We start from the raw sequence: 18,029 nt of genomic DNA on the forward strand, positions 1-18,029 counted from the left end.
AGCCGGTCGACCGCCTATGAGATTAGTCCGGTAGAGCTTCGAGTCCGGTACGTCTGCCATGGCGGCACTGGAATAGCATGCATGCACCAAGGCTGGTTCCAGTCTTCCATCATGCATGTGCATTTGCCCTGTTTGGATACTCTAACACAGTTAGAGTTAGAGTTATTTTCTAACCCACTCTAACCCAAATAAGCACCTCTCCACCGGGATAGTTGGGTTAGATGGAACTAACCCACTCTAACCCTCCCTGTTTGGATACTTTTGGGTTATTTGAGCCTCCAACTAACCCAAACTAGCTCTAACCCCATGATCCAAACAGGGCCATTGAGGGCTGCCTTTTGGATCCATCGATCCATAAATTATCACAAAAGTTTGAAAGGAGTTTGACATATATAGTACTTCCTCCGTTTATGTGTATAAGTCACCTTACGAAGACCAAATAATCCCAAAACACTTAGACATAATACATTAACTCCTATCTCGTTTTTTATTTCTTGACATAAATAAAAGAATTAACCAATAAGATATATGGGAATGTATGCTTTTAATGACTTGAGACTATCAAACACGATATGCAGTGGTCAGTTCATTGCATGCAATGCTATTAATTAGCAAATAACCGTTAAGTTCTCTCGTTTTTATCTCCGCCTTGATCGCGGTGCACAATCTAAGATGACTTATGCACCTAGATGGAGGGAGTAGGACTTTTTGGCAGTATTTTGTTCAAAACTTCTCAATAATTTCAGTGACATTTTAAATGATTGCACTCACTGACTATAGAACGGTTTTCCAACATGAAATGTATTTGACCTATGCCAAACAAGAGGTTAATCAACTTCATTCGTCTCTCCTCTTTGCAGGACAGCAGCAAAACAAACATTCTTGCTTCTTTCATTTCCTTCCAAGAGGTGGTTTTGGGTGATATATAGTAACCATTTTTTAGTGTCCACATATTTCTTTTTTTATGAGTTAGCAAACATGGTTCTTCAGACAAATGGTCCTAAAGAGCTTATTTCTTAATGACCCACTCCAACAATATCATCGGCTTCCATAGTCTGAAAATACTACGATGAACATGTTCAAGATCCTAGTTCAAAACATGTAAGAGCATCTAAAATCAGGCGCCTCAAACGGTCTCTCATACGCCTTCGGACGCGCCTGGTCAATGACCGAATAGAAGAAGGAAAACCGTCACCCAACCAGACCCCTCACATCCCTATATGTTCGGGCTGTCCGCGAACCCTCATATCCATCTCAAATATAGGAAGGATATGAGGGCTCGCGGGCGCTCCCGGTCAGTCCGCCACGTTGGATGTAGCCCCACACCAGACCACCTTTTATCTTTCTTTATTCATTCTTTTCTTTCTCTCTCTTCATCTCCATCAATCACATGCACGTGACCGGACATATGAGGAAGAAAATGAGGAGTGTGGTTGTGCGGACGGACAAATAGGGGCTCAAAATAGACACGACCGGTCACTGACCGGGCGCGTCCATGGGCATTTGAGGGGTCGAATTAGAGGTACATGGCTTAAGATGCTCTAGGGATGATCTTCAAGAGATATCTGGATTGATGTGCTCGTATTTGACCCCTAACATATTAGGGATCAAATACGAGCACATCAATCCAGATATCTCCACATTAAGATCCTCATTCAAAACTTAGGGATCAAATACGAGTAGTTCTATAGTATTCAGTTCTTTTGAGCTTGGGTCTATTGAGTTACAGTGTCAAGTCTCAAGTAAATGGAGTATGTTTTCTTTTCATTGCCATGGATTCTCTTCTTTTGGCCCGCTACAATATCAAATCTTGTGCCATCAGTTTTCAACAAACCTGAGGGGAATGAAGGGGAAAAATGTCAGAAGCACGTGTATGGTGAAGTCAACTGAACTTATCGGAAAATCAGTGCTGACAGTTCAACTTGTACTTTAGAAGTTTCTATTAATATGCTTAGCTAATCATATACTAGAAAGTAGTATTAAGATATTTATTCGATCGTATTATTTAAAGATCTCCTTACCTTTGTTAATATGCTTCTAAGATATTTATCTGATCGTATTATTTTGGTAGCTTTTAAGAATACTAAGATCGATCTCCTTACCTTTGTTACCGTTGTAGCTGGAAACATCCACATACATCTTAGCCATACCACCCCATGGAGATGTTAGTTTGTTTCTTAGCTACCAAAATAATACAAAGTGTTAAGCACAATTGATTACATAGATGATCGAGATTTCATGAGATTTGTGTAGATTTGAAAGTGCATCTTTGGCCCCTATTGAGTTTTGGCAATTAATGGCAAGAATTATGATTTATTTTGGCATATAGTCCTTATTGATGAGTGAAAATGTCATTGGTGACTCTTACCTTTTGTTGATAACTAGTTGTCAGCCCCTTGAGCTCCTAGTGTGCAATCTATGCTTTTAGTTTATCCAAGATTCACATTTAGTTTAAGGACTATCGGGGAATAAGCAAAATAAATAGGGTTGAACTCCACATCAAGATCCTTATTCATATCCCTAAGTTTTCCACTCCCTCAAAAAAAATGTTTTCCGCTCCCTCCATTCATCTACTTTCTCACTTCCATAGTACTTTCGAGTATTCTCAACCTGGTACTATCGAGTCTGTGAGGAATGAGAGTTTTTGCTTAGCAAACCTAGTTCCTCGATTTGCTTCAAAAACTGCCTAGATCTTTTCTTTGTCACTATCGTGCTATGTTTCCACTAAGACCATCTCTGTTAGCTCAAGTACATCCAAGCCTAATGTTTTTTGGCACTTCCTTGCACCCCTCCATTTGTTTCAGCTCTCTGTCATATTATAGGTCCAATACTCCCGAGAAAATCCTATTTGATACCTTCTAGCTCAGACATAGTCATTTCTGCACAAATTCCCCCTGAGACATGCTTTGTTGACCCCGGAACTTTTTGTGAGTTGGAAATATACTACCTATATGTCTGGTACCTCCAAGCTTTTTGTTCCTAGTACCATCGGGTATTAGATTTCTAAGAGGCTTACTGGACAACCCAACACCTCCAAGTGTCGCACGCATCCGGAAATGTTATTTCTCTCTGGCCATTCAAAAAGTGTGTGGTAGTATTTTTTCTTTCAGGACTTCTAGGCTAGTTATGTTTTCAAAGTAACTTTCAACTTTCTTTGTCTGTAAATAGACCCCCCCCCCCCCCCCACACACACACACACACACCCCTTGGGTTGGGTGCCTGTTTAGAGAGACTTAGACACATATTTGAGAGAAGAACTTTGTAAGTTTTAAGGCCAAGCTCCTCCCTTTCTTGAACCCTTTCCTAGCAATCCATCTCTTTGCTTCAAGTCTATCTTTGTGTGTAAGAGAGATCCTATGGGTTCTTGACATAATTGACTGAAGATTTTTTTGAGGAGTCCATCCAAAGTGACTTTGATTTGCTTGCTACGCTTGAAGAGTGTGTGACTATTAGATGATGATTAGCAATCACTTGAGAGCCCACGGTGTAAAGGAGTTAATAGTTTGTACAAGCCCGATGATCATCTTCTTCATGTTAGATCAAACCCGAGTGAAGCTTTTGACCTTAATCGCATCAGTCATGATGTAATAGATGGGCAATAACTTTTAAGGATTTTTGTGGGAGACACTAGGAAACTTTTGTGGTTTTAAAACTTTGTGTCCGAACATCTGCCAACAAGGAGTAGGATAGCATCAATAGTCCAAACCTCAGAAAAACATCGCCGAAATTCCGCCAACGAGTAGGATAGCACCATCCAAACCACATGAAAACATCATCCTGCTAGGGCTAACGATTTTGGTAGACATGTTCGGTTCTTGTCTCTAACATAGATTGCTTATGAACAATATTTCTCAATAAAGCTCTCCAGAATTCTCAATAAAGAAAATAAGAAATTTGTCTTTGGTTCTGCTTCCGATCTCAATTGTCGTTGTGCTTCTAGAGGCTGGTTAAGGGCTTCTAGTGCTCCTCCCTAGAAAGCATTAACAGCCATCCACTTTCCAGATTTTGTGTACGGAAAAACTACTTGCAACAGGCATGTGTCATATAGACACCATTCCACTCTGTCCGCCCCATAATATAAGAGCATTTTTGACACGAAAAACATTCTTATATTATGGGACAGAGGGAGTACATATGACAGTCCTAACATCTGTGGTGCAAGTTGACACGAAAGGTAGCGTTGACACGAAAGGTAGCGTCCCAACAAAGGGGGAGAAAAACATAACTCGTCTATCAAAAATTCTATCAGAACTTTGGCTGGTTCCAGAAAGAACACATTAGGGGGTCAAATACGAGCACAACAATGCAGATATCTCTAATCTAGTTCTGTAGTATTCTAGTTCTTTTGAACTTGGTGCAGTTGAGCTACAATATCAAGCCTCAAGTAAATGGAACACGGTTTCTCTTCATTGCCATGGGTTCTTCTTTCGCCCCGCTGCAAGCGTTGAACTAGTTTTGGAACTCTGCGGGTCAAACAAAATCATCAAGTGTGTTTAGGATGGGCTAAGAAAGCAAGCATAGGTGTGAAAATTAGTACGCTGGCAGACTTACGGATTTCGACTTCTTCAACTTGCCCCTAATCCTGTTCTTTTGAGGTTTCAGTTTATAAATGCGCACCATCCAGTGGTGGGTTGTGAAAACCTATTTAGCACCACGATAGGTGAGCAACAAGCAGGGACTGAAGTAGAAAAAATGGACGAACTCAACATTAGCTGATGGTAAGGAGAGTAAAATCACAATACCTCCTCAAAATGTGTTAGCTTGAAATGCTTCTTTCCTATTTCATATCCTCTTACTCTGTCAAAGCCTTTGCCATCAGTTTCAACAAACCTGAGGGGAACAAAGGGAAACAAATGTCAAAAGAACATGCATGGCGACGTCAACTGAACTTATCCTATTGAATTCTATACAACATACCTGTAATAGCAAAGCTTGTACATGAGGCAATTCAACATAGTTGGAGTTGCTTGAGCATCAACACGGTACTGGCCATCTCTCTATCAAATATATAGGACACAAAAAAATCAGAAAAAACATGAAATATGCAGAGTCACACATGTTTAACTATTCTTTTACTCATGCTAACAAAAATACATGGAGGGCACCATCTAAGAAAGGAATCCAGTACTCACAAGATAATCTGGCTCCTTGATGTGAGGGAATTCACCACCTCCTATGCGAACCATCCAAAGGAACTTGTTAATATCATCACTAGGGTAGCCAACCAGACCTGCAAAGGAAACTTCAAATGTTAAGAGATCTGTGATTTGCTGGTTTCAGACCAGTCATTTCTTTTTCTCAAGTCCATAAAGCACCGACCTCCAAACACAACAAGCACATATTTAACATCTAAAGAATCAAAGATCTCCCATGCTGCCTTTTCTGGGGATGACATTGCTGTACCAACTGTTGCTATGTGAGTGTTGTTCCAGGTATTGTTGTCTACAATCACAGTCCTGTTAGCCATAGCAGTTGTTTGATAACCATAGTCCCACCAGGATGCAACCTGCAACAGAGCATCTTACTGTAAGAACAGAAGACAGTTCACATAATAATAAAAGGCATGGGGCGATCATACCTTGTCATCCACATCTGTGTTATGGCTAAGCCATGCATAAGCTTCACGGAAATCATCAAAAACATGCAATCCTTCGCGTGAACGAGATGTCAACACAATTGAAGGTGCAGAGTAAGCTTCAGCTGCAGCCCACACACAATGGACCTGCAAAGGTGGCATTCTTAGTGTATCCCCCTATGTATAGAGACATTCTTTCTGGCAAGACTAAGGGCAGTGAACTTACCACATAGAAACCACCTAACGCGATCAGTAAAAGAGTGCCCACAATAGATGCTTCCAAAGGCAGTACCGAAAGTCTCTTTTCCTTTTTAGGCTTCACAGAAGCACTTTCTGTCACTTCTCTGTCCTTCTTCCGGTTCTTCTTTGATGGTTTTTCCTTTGGAGCTGCTTCAGATTTTTCAGTCTTCTCATTTTTGGATGAACTTGTATTGACCATGCTAGCACTAGGACCATTTGGGCTACCATTACCCTTTAGTTTCAGGAGAAAGAAGTGTTCAATAACTTGTTCAACAAGGCATTTAGTGATTCAATTCAGACAGTGCAAAAGATAGAGATGAAACAACCGTACAATAGCAGGGCCGTCATCAAATAGTTTTGATAGCTGAAATTTCATAGATCGTGTGAGGACATCAAAGGCTGAAGAAAGAGCAATCCCGGATAGAATGCACGCAGCAGGAGCAAGGACAAGCATAAGCCGAACCTAACAGACAGTGAACATGATTTTAATACATAGTAGATATATAAAAAAACATAAGACTACATAATATCTGTACAACATATACTTACCATCACTCCAGAAAAATATACCGCAGTTACCAAGTACAAGACCATGAATGAACTTGCATCAGACAAAGGCAAGAAGCATGACTGGATCATGTTAAAAAATGAATAGTTAGAATAAAGATTGATGCTAATTCAACCACAATTCAAATGGTGTATTACTTACAATTATTCCAGCAGGAACCAAGAAGGCCAAAACATTGATATCCATAAAATAAGAGGGCCAGGTGGGGGGTTGATGTTCACTGACACTGGCAATGATGGGAATATACTTGCTTGCATAGGTTCTGTCAAAAAGGTAAAAATAATGGCGCAGCTTTTTAGTACAAAAAAGAAACAGAGCAAATGCACTCTTATCAGGACAGTATGAACAGAAGAAAGTACAATCAAAGAGATCTAAAGCAAGTACTAATTGGTGAAAGAAACTGCATTTCTTTGTCTAAATGAATGAGCATCAAAAATACATTTCGTTAGCGACTCCAAAACCTAAGGATACAGCTGGGCAAAACTAAGAATTATATCATGCTTCTCAGTTTCCTGACCCAGTTTATTAACTGAAATCACAAGATAAGTATATTTGATAAGATCCATGAGAACTTACGGGTCCAGTAGACTCAAACTGCGCCCACTCCAGCCTTTTGTTGGGCTAGATGCCACCAACGCTACGAGTATAGCTACCACTGCAAAACAAACAGCCCTGCAGGAAGGAATTCTCTATTAATATAGAGTGAATGAGAAGGCACCAATTCAACAAAAACAAACGTTTATATTTGTGGGATATTATTTGATATTTCCTCATGTCGTCAAGCTGATAGATAAGGTCAGAGACTTACAGGCCAACAGTTATAACAAGAGTCATAGCCATTTTGAACAGCCTGGGAGTCAAAAGTCCTTTGATGTAATACACAAAAGCAACCACATGAAGGATTATGAACACCTGCAATTCAAGTACACCATTATCAATGAAATAAAGAGTGCAGTCATTGAATTTTCTTCACTTCTATTCAGTATTTGTGAAGTTCGGAGAGGGGTTGAGTTGTTAGACAATCTCTTTCAATAGGCTAGCATGATCTCGCATTGTTACACTTTTTTCGATTCGGCACCTCCTTAGTTTGTGTGCATAATGCAGTTGCAGAGATATTGTACGTATTCATTGCACATAGATGTCGAGAAAAATGGAGATCATTATGTCAGGCCTCCCTATTGCCACTGATGGATAACTTTACTGGGATCATGGGGGTGAAGGTGAAAGAGTTACAGGACCTCAGCTGGCCACTGTGGTCAATTTCCAGGAATTATGCAAAAGTGGCTTGTTGTGTCGTAGGTTTGCATCTAATCAAGATGTGACTTAATTAACTTAGAAGTACCATTAACTTGATATATCCTTTTATTGTGTGTATTTTATAGATGAACTGAAGAAAGGTAAATGTGCGTTTGCATTTAGACCAAAGGAAGCAACATCCAGTAAACACATTTCGTGACTGAAACTAATGTTTATGTTTTGCAACACATCTAGAATTCAACAGCTCAAGAAACCTTCATTTTACAAGGACCGGTTGCAAGAAAATTGTAAGAGTCAATTGATTCAATAATATTTTACTGAACAGAGAAACACAAGAGGAAGAGAAGGAGTGCATAAGAATGTGAATGTAGTACCAGAAATGATGCAAAGTGCTCAGATGTCAATACAGCATTAAAACCAACGACAGGTACCAAAGCTGCCAGAAGTGTTCCCAATATAACCTGCAAACGAATAATTAATCACATATAAGATCATTTCCCAGACAAATGGTACAAGTGAGTACTGACATGTTCAATTGATGTATTTTCATCTTTTGTGTTAAAAACTCAAGAAACGGCAGCATAAATGTATGCACTTACAAGGGGAGCATATGCAATGTACAGTCGTGAAGAATAACGACCGGTTACAATGCACAACAGCACATGCATCGGAATAAGGTTTATGATGAATGTGTAGCCTCCCCAAGAACAGACCTGGAAAAAGCTAGTGCATGATTATAATATTCATTTGAAAACCATAGATCAAAATCAACAAGCTTACCATGTAGAAATATGAGAGAGCATTGAGCGTTGCATAAAAGAGTGATCCTGTGTTCAGTGTCTGTATATTATTCATAAATAAGTCAGCACATAATGCTATGTAAAAATGAAGCCAAATGAAGAAGCATCAGATGTACCATTACCTTTACATACAGATAAAATGTGAATACCAAGGCAAATATTGCTACAGCTTCATTATCATAGCTGCCAGCAACTGATCTTGAGATGTACGAAGGGACCTGTAACAATGTCAAGAGCAGTCTGATTAATGAATAATGATACATAAGATAACACACAAAGGTAATGCAGCATTCTAAGAAACAGCAATAGATTGGACATCTTGCTTTTGTCTAAACCTGTCATACATTGGGGTGTGTGTGTGTGTGTGTGTGGGGGGGGGGGGGGGGGGGGGGGCAGTGCAAAAATAAGACCCTGAAAGAGTTCTATGGGTTGTGAACTTCAGATAATTGAGGGACAACAGCCAGGGTCCTTCTCAATAGTGGCAATGACGTCGTATCATATCAAGATTTCCAAGTGTCATACAGTTTCAGACATTCAGTTACTTCCAACTATTCTACAAATACTGGTTTGGCCTAACAAAAATCAGTAAGCACTAATCGTATGGCGAATTGTTCCTCAATTGAAACTTTTATGTTCCCACCCAAAGATAGGTAAAGCTAAAGGTACCTAATGGCGTCCCTAGCTTCATCCAAAACTATTTGTATTTCCACTTCAACCATGGCATAAGAAAATGAAAACATCTATAAATCAAGTGCAATTTACCATTGCCAGAATGGCTGCTGCCATCAATCCAGCTCCAGTGCCCTTTGCCTCCTATAGAAAAGCAATATTAATGAGAACAGAATTACCAGATGAGGGGCTACTGTGAGAATGCATGCTTCTGTGAAAAAACAACCTTTGTCAAGAGGTAAGTAGCCCAGGAAGCAATTGCAGAGAAAATTGGAGCAGTGAACACGCAGACAGTCTCCACCGACAATGGGATGTTCAGAGCGTTAACCAACCTAGTAGACCGGTCAAATATTTTAGTCACATTTTCAGTAACTGGAAGGAGAGCGAGAATGGTGTGCTCCTACGATAACATACCACCAAATGCTTCCAGCTGTCAAAGTCAACCCAGGATACACAGTGCCACCAATCACACGACCAAGGGGATACCTGAAACAGAAGCAGCAGAAGATAATTCAGCCATGTATTCTACTCGTGCGTTCCGCTTTGCAAATAACCCGCACAGTACCAAATGATTCAGCTGCCTGTGAGGCTCTTACCATGTCCTATCATCAAACCAGTTCCAGAACTCGTAGATTCCATTCTTCGACAGAAACTGCACAAGTAGGAGTAATTCAGAACAGATACAGTGCATAACTCCATCAAAGCCAGCCTTCTCATGATACTACTGTAACCAACTGCTTGCCCTATACTCCACAAATCATCCATAGTAAGCGAAATCTACCAGACAGCGGTCAATTTCCAAAACCCAGAACCCTCCGCCCAGATTCACAAGCCACAACGAAACATTGCAGTCCCCTACGAGCTGAGAACTCAATTCCGCGCGCTCTAGAACAGAACTCGATAAAATGGAACCGGGCAATCGAACCTGAGTGACGCGGAAGTTGAAGTAGGGGTCGAACTCGTGGATCACGCTCTCGTACTTGATCACCTGCGGCACCGAAACGGCGAGACGCGTGAGAAAAAAAACGCAATTCCGGAACCTCTGTTCGAACACGGGACCGGATCTGGAGGCACGGGGGCGGGGGGGCGGATCAGATCTTACGGAGAAGAGGCGGATCGAGAAGGCGAGGACGCCGATGAGGATGAGGGTGAAGGCGCAGAGCACGCCGCCGAAGGCGTTGCGGAGGCGGCCGGGGGCGGGGGCGGGCGCCGCCGCGTTGGCCACGGGCTCCGCCATTGCGGCCGAGTCGCGGCTGGGTGCGTGAGGGGGGGCAGAGGGGGGAGGGGGAGAGGGACGGAGAAATCTCTGTAGCGTTCCCAGGCGGAGACGAAGACCTCCCGATCGCGAGGTCCACTGGAGCCCAGTGTCTGGGATTTATCGCGCTTTTCTGCGCACCACCCTGGGGATAGTGGTTTTCGTAGCAAGAGGCTCCCCCTCCTTGTGTAGGGCATGAACAATGTGGTCACGTGTTTTCCAAGACGGTACCTTTCTCCGGTCTGATCGACTCATGCCATATACTTGCCATCTTTTAAGGCGTGTTTGGTTGCCTGGGTGGCTTTCAGCTGCATTGCATGAAGGATCCTGTCTGAGCATGGCTAGGTTGAGGTGATGCAAGTTGCATTGAGATGGATGTTTGGTGAACTTGCATCATATGGCTGCATGCGGTGTTGTTTTCTTTGAATGTTACTGAAATTGATGTGGAAAGAGGAGCACGCAGCAGCACAGGGCGACGGGATACAGGGAGGCAAGATCTCGATGGCTCCAGACGGTGGGAGCCTTGCTCCCGGAGGCACGGCGAGGCAGGATCTGACACACGGCAGCGTCGCTTGCTCACAGACGGCGGCGGCGCTTGATGAGAAGTGGTGGTCGCGGGTCCTGATGGTGGCGGCGTTCTTCATCGACGGTTGCACTTCGGCGAAGCTGTAGTGGTGTCCATGACCGGCGGCCAAGCGCAGGAGGGAGTTGGGCGTGCATCAAAGGAGAGCCGGCGGGATCGCGTGGAGGCGCTCGCCGACATGGAGGCGCGTGAAGGACGGAGGGCGACGGCGGGGTGAGCTTGAGCTGTGGGGAGGCCCGGTTGATGGGGCCATGGGGATACGGGAAGGTGTGGCGGCGACGATTGGGGAAGAGACGAAAGGAAAAGGAAAGAAAACGAGCGAGCGAGCCTGCATCCGAGATACGCTCGAATCCTGTGTATCCCTCAACCTGGCTAAGAGGCTCCTTTTTGCATCCATCTGGCCAGGCTAAAAGGCCCATGCAGTGTTCCAAACGACTCAAACTTTGCATGGTGGGTGTGGGCCAGATGCAACATAGGGATGTCTAGAGGAGGGTGAATAGGCAACTAACAATTTTTAGCTTTTCTTTAGCAATTTAAACTTTGCATCAAAGTAGGTTGTCTAGATATGCAACTAGGTGAGCAACCTATATGATGCAACAAGGATAGGAACACAAGCAAGCAAGATATATGAAACAAATAAGCTTGCACAAGTAAAGGCACGAGATAACCAAGAGTGGAGACGGTGGAGACGAGGATGTGTTGCCGAAGTTCCTTCCCTTTGAGAGGAAGTACGTCTCCGTTGAAGCGGTGTGGAGGCACGATGCTCCCCAAGAAGCCACTAAGGCCACCGTAATCTCTTCACGCCCTCACACAATGCGAGATGTCGTGATTCCACTATTGGTGCCCTTGGAGGCGGCGACTGAACCTTTACAAACTAGGTTGGGGCAATCTCCACAACTCAATTGGAGGCTCCCAACGACACCACGAAGCTTCACCACAATGGACTATGCCTTCACGGTGACCTCAACCGTCTAGGATGCTCAAACACCCAAGAGTAACAAGATCCGCAAGGGATTAGTGGGGGGAATCAAATATCTCTTGGTGGAAGTGTAGATCGGGGCCTTCTCAACCACTCCCGAGCAAATCAACAAGTTTGGTCGGCTAGGGAGTGAGATCGGGCGAAAATGGAGCTTGGAGCAATAATGGAGTTTAGGGGTGGAAGAGGTGAGTCAACGGGGAAGAAGGGGGCCCCTTATATAGTGTGGGAAAAGGATCCAACCGTTACCCACCAACCAGCCCGCGGCCAGCGGTACTACCGCGCCTGGCCAGCGGTACTACCGCAAGGCCGCGCGGTACTACTGCTTGCAACCAAGCGGTACTACCGCACGACTGTGCTGTACTACCGTACCGACCCACGGTACTGCCGCTACCCCAGTAACAGAAAAAGATAAACAGGCGCGCAGGAGCTGGGGGCGGTACTTCCGCACGCGCGGTACTACCGCGCCCCCCATGCGGTACTACCGCGAGGCAAGAATCCCAGCCAGGAGGGAAGGGAAACTTTCGTGCCTACTTCCGCAAAGAAACGGAAGTAGCAAAAACCCGACACAGTAGTACTGCCGAGGAGCGGTACTACTGCCTGACTGCATAGCGCGGTACTACTGCTCGGCGAAAGCGGTACTACCGTGGGCACCCGCGGTACTACCGCGCCACCGCGCGGTACTACCGCGGATGCCTACGGTACTACCGTTGTCCTGGGAGCAGTACTACCGCAACCAACAACAGCAGCCAGACAAGGGAGGCAAGAAGACGGTGGAAGCTCCAAAGAAAAAGGAGGGGACAAGAAGGAGACGTGTACGTGACGATTCCACCCAAACCTTTCCAATGCGGACCCCCTCTTAATAGTATGGCTTTCCTACGACTCAAATCCACCAAAAAAAAACGTAGAAAAGACGCCGTCTTCATCAGTCTTCGAGGGGCACCCAATCGTCTTATGCCTAGCAATGAAGTGTCTGGAATACTCATGGCACATGATTAGTCCGCAAATGCGTTGTCATCAATCACCAAAACACTTAGGGATAAATATGCCCTTACAATCTCCCACTTTTTGGTGGATTGATAACAATACGGGATTTGCACAAAGAAAATAATATTAAGTAAATGCAAACCCCTCCTCTCTATAATATAGACGGGCTCCCCCTAGATGTGTGCCACCTAGAAGAGTGCTTTGGACTGCACGGCACACGAATACTAGGATCAAAGCTCCCCCTATATTATAGAGACAAGGCAAATCTATCACTAGACAAGATAGCACACACATAAGTTAACTACGATAGATAAAGTGCATATGTCTTACACCATATGTGGAAAGGTCTCGAAAGCACAAACCAAACAAGAGCAACCAAGCACAAATGAGGTCCAAAAGACAAAGCAAATAAATGCACCAAACACGACACAACGCAAATCCCTACACTCTCTCCCCCTTTGGCATCAAGACGCCAAAAAGGCAGAGAGGACACCTACACACACGGGGTGGCTCAGGCAGAGAAGTCGCCCCACTGCTCCTCGTGCTCCTCGTCAGACTCAGCGGCGGGGATAGTCTCCTCGAGGTCATCCTCTGAACTGGTCCACTTGTATCCCTGCTTTGACATCCAGGCAGCCTCAGGTGTGATGACGTCCTCAGACCCGCCAGACACATCCTCTCCAAAGAGCCTCATAACCTTCTTGTCACGGCGGCGACTCTCCTTGTCTGCCACGTGAGCCCTGTACTGTCCCTTCGCCTGCATGCAGAAGAGAGTCTTCATCTTGTCCTTTAGCTTCTTGGCCCGTGACAGCTTAGAGGAAGGAGTGGTGGACCTAGCAGCACGGTCCTCAGCAACATTCTCAGCAGCAGCCGCCGCCTCCTCACCAGCAGCCCTCCTAGCAGAAGAGGCCTCAGCACGAGTAGTGGTGTTGTCCCAGTTGGGCTTGACGCGGAGGCTGATGGACTCATGGCGAATCCAGTCTGGAGCAAGGAACTCATCACCCGGGTACATCTTCTCCCAAGTGGTGGAGAGCAGCAGAAATAGGTACGGTCCATAGATAGGTACCTTGCGAGTGAACACCGCAAACCGAAGCTCACATCACATGATGTGTGAGACATCAAGTGGCTGAGTCTGAGAAGAACGTGCCTCTGCACATAGGAGCAACATGTCCACTAGATATGCATGGACCTTGTCCTTGTCGCCAATGCGTGGGAACAGAGTGTTGCGGAAGATGCGATGCATGATATCCAGAAAGGAGTTTAACACCCAAGTTGACTTGTCATTGGGGAGCACCTTCTCAACAAGGAAAGGCTGAAGCAGATTCTTGTTGGCAGACTCAGAGTTGGCATGGGGGCGAACACCAACAAGGGTGTGAAGCCCATCATCAGGAATGTGCAGCAGATTCATGAACTCTTTCCATGTAACAGACAACTGACGGCCATTGGTCATCCAGGTCATCCTTCGCTCCACCCCGGGATGAAAATACACTGAGGCAAAGAACTAACAGATGAGCTCAGGGTCATAGTCATGGTGAAAGGAGATCACCGGCTCAATAGCAAACTGCTCCACCAAGTCCAGAGCCTCTCCAAAATAGTCACGAAAGTTGTCCTTCCGCATGTGATGCATGTCTATCCACTTGACCTCCACGAAGGTATTCTGCTTGCTCTTGATCACATCCAGATAGATGAGAACCTATTGCTTGTTCCAGAACATCTTAGTGCCTCTGAGCATAGCCCGAGGAGTCACATAGGGATTGACCCTCCGGCGTTCGACATATTCAGAGACAGAAATCTCGTCCATGCCCTTAGCAGGTTCCTTTTGCTTGCTGGCAGTGGTCTTGACATTGCGCTTGGGGCCATTGGAGCCCTCTGGGGCTTCATCTTGGGGGTTGCGCAGACGCTTGGAGCCAGTGTCACGACTGGGATTGGAATGGCGAGAGCCACCACCTGAGACACAAAACGCAAAACACCCACAACAGCCAAGAGGGATTAATGCAAAGACCACAACAAAGCAAGTGAAACAAGCAGAAAGCACACATGATAAATGCCTAGAGAGAGATTTGATCCCTACGGTAGTACTGCCAAGTGCTGCGAAGCTAAGATAGTAGTACGACTCTTAGGCGCAGTAGTACCGTGCAAGGTCACGGTAGTACCGGGTCTAGGAACGGTAGTACGACCTTAGCGCCTCGGCTAGCGCAGTAGTACCGCGTCTGTAGAGCGGTAGTACCGCACGAGCTAGCACGGTAGTACCGCACCTGACGGGCGGTAGTACCGCAAGAGCGGTAGTACCGCACATCAGACACGGTAGTACCGTGCCGTGTCAGATCTGAACCGGTTCAAATCTGAAAAAGCCCGCGAAACCACGACGGTACTACGGTTAGACAAAGCTACCACAAGACAGCATATCAAGTATGATTCCTACGCATCACGACTCTCCTACATCCTACTCTTGCAAAGATTTGGCCTAAAATCTCAAGAACAACAAGTTTCTCCCCAAAAACCTAGAAGCAAGAGAACAGCCAAGAAAAAGAGGGATTTGGGGAAAAACCTTGGTCCATGGCAAGAGGAAGTGGTGGGGAACGATCCCATCGGCCGGAATCCGAGGAGAGTGGTCGGAGACGGAGATCCGGCGAGGGCCTCCGGCGCCGTTCTTGAGCGAGAGAGACGTGGGGAGAGAGATAAATGAATGGGTATGGGGAGTTGGAACTTCCCTGCCTGAGTCATAACCCCCACGCTCCCTCGACGGCGCGGTAGTACCGTGCCCCGACGTGGTAGTACCGCCTGGCGCGGTACTTCCGAAGTACCGCACCTGAGCGGTAGTACCGTGCTGTGGCGCGGTAGTACCGGGCCTCCCAAAGCGGTAGTACCGCGGCCAGACGCGGTAGTACCGTGAGCTCAAGAAGATGCATGTTTCGAGCACACGAAAAACTGAATCTTTGCACAAACACTCCGAGCCAACATGACACCACAAGACCACGCAACACACAAAGCCAGAAAGGCACACGACAAACGAAACAACCACGAGACACCACCTCTCCAAAGAGAGGGCGGTGGCCGTAGCCACCTATGTTTGAGTCAATTGGTATGGCACCGCGAAGAATTATCCTTGGGTCCATGACCAAAACTCGTCTTTGAAGCACAAGTACCATCAAACATGGCTAATGTGAAAGACTTGATCGATTTATGCATAATGGGGGGAGGGAGAGTTCATTGAGAGAACATCACTCCCCCTATGTCCATGCCTGCATCTAAATAGGACAACACGCTGAGTATGGTGGGGTGTGCAAGGGTTCAAGCAACATTGCTCGAATCAATGATATTTAGCTCATGCCTTAACTTGCGAAATCTTGCTTCATCCAAGGGCTTCGTGAAGATATCTGCAAGGTTATCATGAGTGTTGACATAGTTGAGCTCGATCTCTCCTTGCCTAATGTGATCCCGGATGAAGTGATATTGAATCTCAATATGCTTCGTCTTGAAGTGTTGCACCGGGTTGAGAGAAATCTTGATGGCACTTTCATTGTCACACCAAAGAGGCACTTTGTCACAAATGACACCGTAATCCTTTAAAGTTTGCCTCATCCATAAGAGTTGTGCACAACAACTACCGGCCGCCACATACTCCGCTTCGGTGGACGAGAGAGACACACAACTTTGCTTTTTGGAAGACCAACTTACCAAAGAGCAACCAAGAAATTGGCACCCTCCGGAAGTGGACTTCCTATCCACTTTGTCTCCCGCCCAATCGGAATCCGAATACCCTACAAGCTTGAAGTTTGCTCCTCTTGGGTACCATAGGCCAAAGTTTGGGGTATGAGCCAAATATCGAAAGATTCGTTTGACCGCCACACAGTGACTTTCCTTAGGCGCGGCTTGAAAATGTGCACAAATTCCCACACTCAACATGATATCCGGTCTAGATGCACAAAGGTAAAGCAAGGAACCTATCATGGAGCGATATAACTTTTGATCCACCGCTTTACCATTGGGATCTATGTCAAGTTGGCACTTGGTGGGCATGGGAGTGGAAGCCGGCTTGACATCACTTAGCTTGAATCTTTTGAGCATGTCTTGAGTATATCTGGCTTGATTGATGAAGGTTCCTTCTCTTCTTTGCTTCACTTCGAACCCTAGAAAGAACTTCAACTCTCCCATGGAAGACATCTCGAACTTTGAGGTCATGAGAGTGGCAAATTCCTCATTGAAAGATTTGTTAGGGGAACCAAAGATAATATCATCAACATATAATTGGCACACAAACAACTCCCCTTTGACCTTCTTAGTAAAAAGAGTGGGGTCGATTAGCCCAATTTCGAAACCACGGTCTTGTAGCAACTCGGTAAGGTGGTCATACCACGCACGTGGGGCTTGTTTAAGGCCATAGAGTGCTTTACGAGTTGATACACATGATCGGGAAAAGTAGGGATCCTCGAACCCGGGGGGTTGCTTGACATACACCAATTCATTAATGGGACCATTAATAAAAGCACTCTTCACATCCATTTGTTGTAACTTAAAGTTATGATGAGAAGCATATGCAATCAACATGCGAATAGATTCAAGATGAGCAACGGGAGCAAAGGTTTCACCATAGTCGATACCCTCAACTTGGGAGTAGCCTTGTGCTACCAAACGAGCCTTGTTGCGAATGATAATCCCATGGGCATCTTGCTTGTTTTTAAATATCCACTTGGTTCCGATGACATTGTGGTTCCCCGTCGGTCTTGGCACCAATCTCCACACTTTGTTGCGCTCGAAGTTGTTGAGTTCTTCATGCATGGCATTGAGCCAATCCGGATCTTCTAGCGCCTCATAGACCTTGTGGGGTTCCACACAAGAGACAAACGCGTGATGCTCACAATAATTTGCTAATTGTCTACGAGTGCTTACCCCCTTTCGTAAGCTTCCAAGCACATTTGTCATGAGATGATCCTTGGTGGAGAGCTTGGAAGCAACCTTGGCGGCACGACGCTCTAATTCCTCCTCGGGGGTGAGACAAGGAGTGGTCACTTGATCATTTGGAGCGTCGTCTTGAGCTTGTTCTTGTTCTTGAACTTGCTCGGAGGAGAGAACTTGACCTTGGGCATCACTAGATGTGTCAACACCGTCTTGAGCGTGATCT

General features: G+C 45.4%; 1 protein-coding gene across 1 annotated transcript; it reads right to left on the reverse strand.

The window, feature by feature from the left end:
* Window positions 1–4,193: 4,193 nt before the first annotated feature.
* Window positions 4,194–10,407, reverse strand: STT3A (staurosporin and temperature sensitive 3-like A). The gene is made up of 23 exons (XM_087528471.1): window positions 10,212–10,407; window positions 10,035–10,097; window positions 9,706–9,761; window positions 9,524–9,595; window positions 9,336–9,441; window positions 9,203–9,253; window positions 8,563–8,658; window positions 8,421–8,480; window positions 8,240–8,353; window positions 8,015–8,101; window positions 7,192–7,295; window positions 6,960–7,055; window positions 6,525–6,645; window positions 6,365–6,445; window positions 6,147–6,278; window positions 5,802–6,047; window positions 5,579–5,722; window positions 5,320–5,506; window positions 5,133–5,230; window positions 4,918–4,997; window positions 4,743–4,830; window positions 4,552–4,641; window positions 4,194–4,463 (listed from the first exon to the last, which is right to left on the reverse strand). The coding sequence occupies exons 1-23, from the start codon at window positions 10,344–10,346 to the stop codon at window positions 4,407–4,409; spliced, it is 2,364 nt and encodes a 787-aa protein (XP_087384597.1). The 5' UTR covers window positions 10,347–10,407; the 3' UTR covers window positions 4,194–4,406.
* Window positions 10,408–18,029: the final 7,622 nt, after the last annotated feature.

This window comes from Triticum urartu, chromosome 1A (genome assembly GCF_056163025.1).
Source record: "Triticum urartu cultivar PI428250 chromosome 1A, HENAU_Tu73, whole genome shotgun sequence".
Lineage (NCBI taxonomy): Eukaryota > Viridiplantae > Streptophyta > Magnoliopsida > Poales > Poaceae > Triticum > Triticum urartu.

Bases quoted from the DNA above. Each gene is read 5' to 3' on its own strand.
- STT3A (XM_087528471.1), bottom strand. From the start codon at position 10,346: ATGGCGGAGCCCGTGGCCAACGCGGCGGCGCCCGCCCCCGCCCCCGGC. The intron at 8,102-8,239 runs GTAAGTGCATAC...ATTCGTTTGCAG, and splicing joins ACATTGCATATGCTCCCCTT to GTTATATTGGGAACACTTCT. The intron at 7,056-7,191 runs GTAAGTCTCTGA...TCCTTCCTGCAG, and splicing joins CTTGTTATAACTGTTGGCCT to GGCTGTTTGTTTTGCAGTGG.